Source organism: Phyllobates terribilis, unplaced genomic scaffold (genome assembly GCF_046119375.1).
Source record: "Phyllobates terribilis strain yellow unplaced genomic scaffold, ASM4611937v1 Scaffold_10__3_contigs__length_209671492, whole genome shotgun sequence".
Taxonomy (NCBI): Eukaryota; Metazoa; Chordata; class Amphibia; order Anura; family Dendrobatidae; genus Phyllobates; species Phyllobates terribilis.
In genome coordinates, this window is record NW_027362770.1 from 180748256 (window position 1) to 180753657 (window position 5402).

The 5402-nt window shown below is 51.6% G+C and overlaps 2 protein-coding genes across 2 annotated transcripts; one reads left to right on the forward strand and one right to left on the reverse strand.

Moving 5' to 3' along the window:
* Positions 1–3818: 3818 nt before the first annotated feature.
* On the reverse strand, positions 3819–4257 carry LOC141164222 (histone H2B 1.1-like). Its single transcript, XM_073649347.1, has one exon. The coding sequence runs from the start codon at positions 4214–4216 to the stop codon at positions 3836–3838; it is 381 nt and encodes a 126-aa protein (XP_073505448.1). The 5' UTR covers positions 4217–4257; the 3' UTR covers positions 3819–3835.
* Positions 4258–4509: 252 nt separating this feature from the next.
* On the forward strand, positions 4510–4951 carry LOC141164223 (histone H2A type 1-like). Its single transcript, XM_073649349.1, has one exon. It carries the CDS (start codon positions 4550–4552, stop codon positions 4949–4951), a length of 402 nt encoding a protein of 133 aa, XP_073505450.1. The 5' UTR covers positions 4510–4549.
* The last annotated feature ends 451 nt before the right edge of the window (positions 4952–5402 follow it).

A 5402-nucleotide genomic window follows, 5' to 3' on the forward strand; every position in this document is an offset into this window, starting at 1 on the left:
CGGCCACACGATGCTATCACCCTCCATATAGCGCTGTATACGGCCACACGATGCTATTACCCTCCATATAGCGCTGTATACGGCCACACGATGCTATTACCCTCCATATAGCGCTGTATACGGCCACACGATGCTATTACCCTCCATATAGCGCTGTATACGGCCACACGATGTTATTACCCTCCATATAGCGCTGTATACGGCCACACGATGTTATTACCCTCCATATAGCGCTGTATACGGCCACACGATGTTATTACCCTCCATATAGCGCTGTATACGGCCACACGATGTTATTACCCTCCATATAGCGCTGTATACGGCCACACGATGTTATTACCCTCCATATAGCGCTGTATACGGCCACACGATGTTATTACCCTCCATATAGCGCTGTATACGGCCACATGTTATTACCCTCCATATAGCGCTGTATACGGCCACACGCTGTTATTACCCTCCATATAGCGCTGTATACGGCCACACGATGTTATTACCCTCCATATAGCGCTGTATACGGCCACACGATGTTATTACCCTCCATATAGCGCTGTATACGGCCACACGATGTTATTACCCTCCATATAGCGCTGTATACGGCCACACGATGTTATCACCCTCCATATAGCGCTGTATACGGCCACACGATGTTATCACCCTCCATATAGCGCTGTATACGGCCACACGATGTTATCACCCTCCATATAGCGCTGTATACGGCCACACGATGTTATCACCCTCCATATAGCGCTGTATACGGCCACACGATGTTATCACCCTCCATATAGCGCTGTATACGGCCACACGATGTTATTACCCTCCATATAGCGCTGTATACGGCCACACGATGTTATCACCCTCCATATAGCGCTGTATACGGCCACATGATGTTATCACCCTCCATATAGCGCTGTATACGGCCACATGATGTTATTACCCTCCATATAGCGCTGTATACGGCCACATGATGTTATTACCCTCCATATAGCGCTGTATACGGCCACATGATGTTATTACCCTCCATATAGCGCTCTGCACCACGTGTTACACTGAGGAGAACAAAGAGCGGGAGGAACTATCAGCCGTTGTGCGGGGATTTCATATTCAGCGCTCAGCCAATCAGCGCTCAGTAGGGCTATGGCTCCGCCCACAGGCAGCACAGGATCAGCTCCTCCCCGCAGACACTGGGTGTTAACCCTTTAGTGGCCGATGTTCCCAGTCCCCGCAGAGCAGACTGCAGCCATCCGGGCACAGGGCGGTCAGCAGCCCCTCCCCCAGCAGCAGGAGCTGCGGCTTCTCCTCAGATGTGGGCGGAGCACAGAACTGTTGGGGAGGTTGAATTTCCCGCCCTTTTTCCTGTCATTTTCCCGCTTTTATCGCGGATGTTACATCCGGTCACAGAGCTGACTCCTCCCCGGTGACTGCTGCTCGGGTCACTGACAGGTGTATAGTGCTGTATACCTCCATATACAGCTGAATACTCCCATATACTGCTGCTCGGGTCACTGACAGGTCTATAGTGCTATATACCCTCCATATACTGCTGTATACCCTCTATATAGTGCTGTATGCCCCTATATAGTGCTATATACCTAAATACACTGTTGTATACCACTATATAGTGCTAGATACGTCCATATGCTCATATACACCCCTAGAGTGCTGTATACCCCCATATAGTGCGATATACCTCCGTATACCAGCAATATCCTGCTGTAAACCCTCATATAGCGATATATACGCTCCATATCCTGCTGTATACCCCTGTATACTCCTGCGTTCCTCCATGTAGTGCCATACACCCCCATATAGTGCTCCTCTCTGCCTATTACCAGCAGAGCACTGGAGGCAGAGGGCACTAGGACCCAGCGCTCTGGGAGAGAATGGGATTGTGAGTGACAGGCGGCTGAGCACCAGGCCTCCATCAGATGGTAAGAATCCAGTTGTCGCCTTTAATGTCGCAAACTGGATCCCATATTCTAGATGTTGCCCTCTATGAATAACTGGACATAATATAGTGGGAATATGGGATTTTACCTCTTTATACAACCTAAAATAAGGTTTGTGTTCACACCTGCTGCCTGACTATGAGCACTGCTGTACAGATTACTTGGGACTACAGGAACAGAAGGATTTGGGTGTTCTGGATACGAGTATACTCCCATTTCATGTATATGCAGTAATGGGATTACTCCGTCCTCGGTGCATTACTCTACATTTATCTACATTAAACCTTATCTGCCAAGTGTTTGCCCATTCAGACGTCTTATCCAGACGGTTCTGGAATATTGTGCTGTCCAGGTCAGGTTTTATTATCCCACATACTTGTGTCAGCAAAGACTGATACTTTACTCTCCCCCATCCACAAGGTCATTAATAGAGATTAAAAAGAATTGGTCCTAACAGTTCCTTGTAGCCCCACTGCCCCAGCACAGATCCTTATATTTGGGTTTCTTCAGATACTTTGTTATACCATGCCTGATGAAGAGACCCAAGTAGTCTTGAGAGCTTGCTTTGTAACATTTTATTTTTGTTAATCATTAAAAAGATATAACTATGTGATTATTTTGTATTTCCAACTGAGAGCAATATCCGTTCTGTAATACTGTAACATCTAGCTCAGGTATATAGTTAGAACTATTCTCTGGAACAGAATGGAACTTTACTCTCAATTGTATCCACAAGGTTATTAAGATGCTCCCAGTACAGATCCTTGGGGTCCCCCCACTGCTCCCAGTACAGATCCTTGCGGTCCCCACTGCTCCCAGTACAGATCCTTGGGGTCCCCCCACTGCTCCCAGTACAGATCCTTGGGGTCCCCACTGCTCCCAGTACAGATCCTTGGGGTCCCCCCACTGCTCCCAGTACAGATCCTTGGGGTCCCCCCACTGCTCCCAGTACAGATCCTTGGCGTCCCCCCACTGCTCCCAGTACAGATCCTTGGGGTCCCCCCACTGCTCCCAGTACAGATCCTTGGGGTTCCCACTGCTCCCAGTACAGATCCTTGGCGTCCCCCCACTGCTCCCAGTACAGATCCTTGGCGTCCCCCCACTGCTCCCAGTACAGATCCTTGGCGTCCCCCCACTGCTCCCAGTACAGATCCTTGGCGTCCCCCCACTGCTCCCAGTACAGATCCTTGGGGTCCCCCCACTGCTCCCAGTACAGATCCTTGGGGTCCCCCCACTGCTCCCAGTACAGATCCTTGGGGTCCCCCCACTGCTCCCAGTACAGATCCTTGGGGTCCCCCCACTGCTCCCAGTACAGATCCTTGGGGTCCCCCCACTGCTCCCAGTACAGATCCTTGGGGTCCCCCCACTGCTCCCAGTACAGATCCTTGGGGTCCCCCCACTGCTCCCAGTACAGATCCTTGGGGTCCCCCCACTGCTCCCAGTACAGATCCTTGGGGTCCCCCCACTGCTCCCAGTACAGATCCTTGGGGTCCCCAATCTTGACAATATTTCATTTAGAGAATGTACCATTTACAACACCTGTTTCATGTCTTTTAACCAGTTCTTTACCCATCTGCATAGTTCTCCTAGTCCCAGCTTCTGGAGCGTCCCTACAAGGATGCTGTGTGGTTCAGTAAAATCAGTGCAGATATCACAACCAACACCCAGATTTGCACTTAACGTCTTATAGAAACCCAACATCTGGGTTAGGCACCACTTCCCTTTCATTAATCCATGCTGAGGATTAAACTATTTTCTGCAGTTAATTTTTGTAGGTCATCCCTTATATAAGTGCAGCAGGACATAAGCAGCCACAGCTCTGATGTAGACGGGGTGGGTGGCTCTTAGAAGAGCCTTTGGGTTGGTGGAGCAGAGCTTGGAGCAGATCACTTGGCGCTGGTGTACTTGGTGACGGCCTTGGTGCCCTCGGACACGGCGTGCTTGGCCAGCTCTCCGGGTAGCAGCAGGCGCACAGCGGTCTGGATCTCCCGGGAGGTGATGGTGGAGCGCTTGTTGTAGTGAGCCAGGCGGGAGGCTTCCCCTGCAATGCGCTCAAAGATGTCATTGACAAAGGAGTTCATGATGCCCATGGCCTTGGAGGAGATGCCGGTATCAGGGTGGACCTGCTTCAGCACCTTGTACACATAGATGGCATAGCTCTCCTTCCTGGTCTTCCTCCGCTTCTTGCCGTCCTTCTTCTGAGTCTTGGTCACAGCTTTCTTGGAGCCCTTCTTGGCTGCTGGTGCAGACTTGGCAGGTTCAGGCATGATGATAGCAGAATGTTCTCTTCACTGGAGAGAGAGAATAATGATCCTGCTCCTCCCAGAGCGGCCGTATTTATAGACCGGCCATGCAAATGAGCAATGCTGTCAGATCGCTGTACTATTGGGTTAAAAAGTCGTGTGACCAATATATACAAAATTATATCCGCCCACTGCAGCTCATTGGTGTTTCCAGAAGTCTTGTTTCCATTGGTGACTTCAGATCCAGCCAATGGCAGGAGAGGAGGGCGGGGCAGCAGCAGCTTATAAAAAGAGTAGGAGTCATTACACTTCCCACACAAAAGAGTTCTCTATCTGCGGATAACTGTGAGTGCAGTGATGTCTGGACGTGGCAAACAAGGAGGGAAGGTCCGTGCTAAAGCCAAGACCCGCTCATCCCGGGCAGGACTGCAGTTCCCGGTTGGTCGTGTGCACAGGCTTCTCCGCAAGGGTAACTATGCTGAGAGGGTGGGCGCCGGCGCTCCGGTCTATCTGGCTGCTGTGCTGGAGTATCTGACCGCTGAGATCCTGGAATTGGCCGGCAATGCCGCCCGGGACAACAAGAAGACCCGCATCATCCCCCGCCACCTGCAGCTGGCCGTGCGCAATGACGAGGAGCTGAACAGGCTGCTGGGTGGGGTGACCATCGCCCAGGGGGGCGTCCTGCCCAACATCCAGGCCGTGCTGCTGCCCAAGAAGACCGAGAGCAGCAAGGTGAGCAAGTCAGGCAAGAGCAAGTGAGCACCGCTGATCCTGTATCATCCACACAACCCAAAGGCTCTTCTAAGAGCCACCCACACCGTCACCACAAGAGCTGGCGCCGCTGATCTCGGGGGTGATGTTCTGTATGTACAGATCTGTGTACCATCGGAGCATACGGGGGATATAGCTGCACCAGGCAGTGGGTATAATCCTGACACTACTGGGTTGGCACAGTGGCACTAATGGTCTATCACCGGGCACTGACTGCTCCGATATCGGCTCCATCCTCAGCCGCCATGTCTTGTAGTGTGAGGTGCTGAGTAATAAAGCCGCTGTCTGGTCCATGATCTGTGACTGGCACCGTGCACTAGAGGAGATGGCGTGTAATGTGGGCAGATGCCCTCCTGATGGCAGCACTGAGCTCTGCAGTGTGACCCTGTTACTGCACAGTCCTCCCTTCTCATGTGGCTGCACACTGTGGTGTATATGG

Coding starts and splice junctions, on each gene's coding strand:
- LOC141164222 (XM_073649347.1), bottom strand. CDS start 4,216: ATGCCTGAACCTGCCAAGTCTGCACCAGCAGCCAAGAAGGGCTCCAAG.
- LOC141164223 (XM_073649349.1), top strand. CDS start 4,550: ATGTCTGGACGTGGCAAACAAGGAGGGAAGGTCCGTGCTAAAGCCAAG.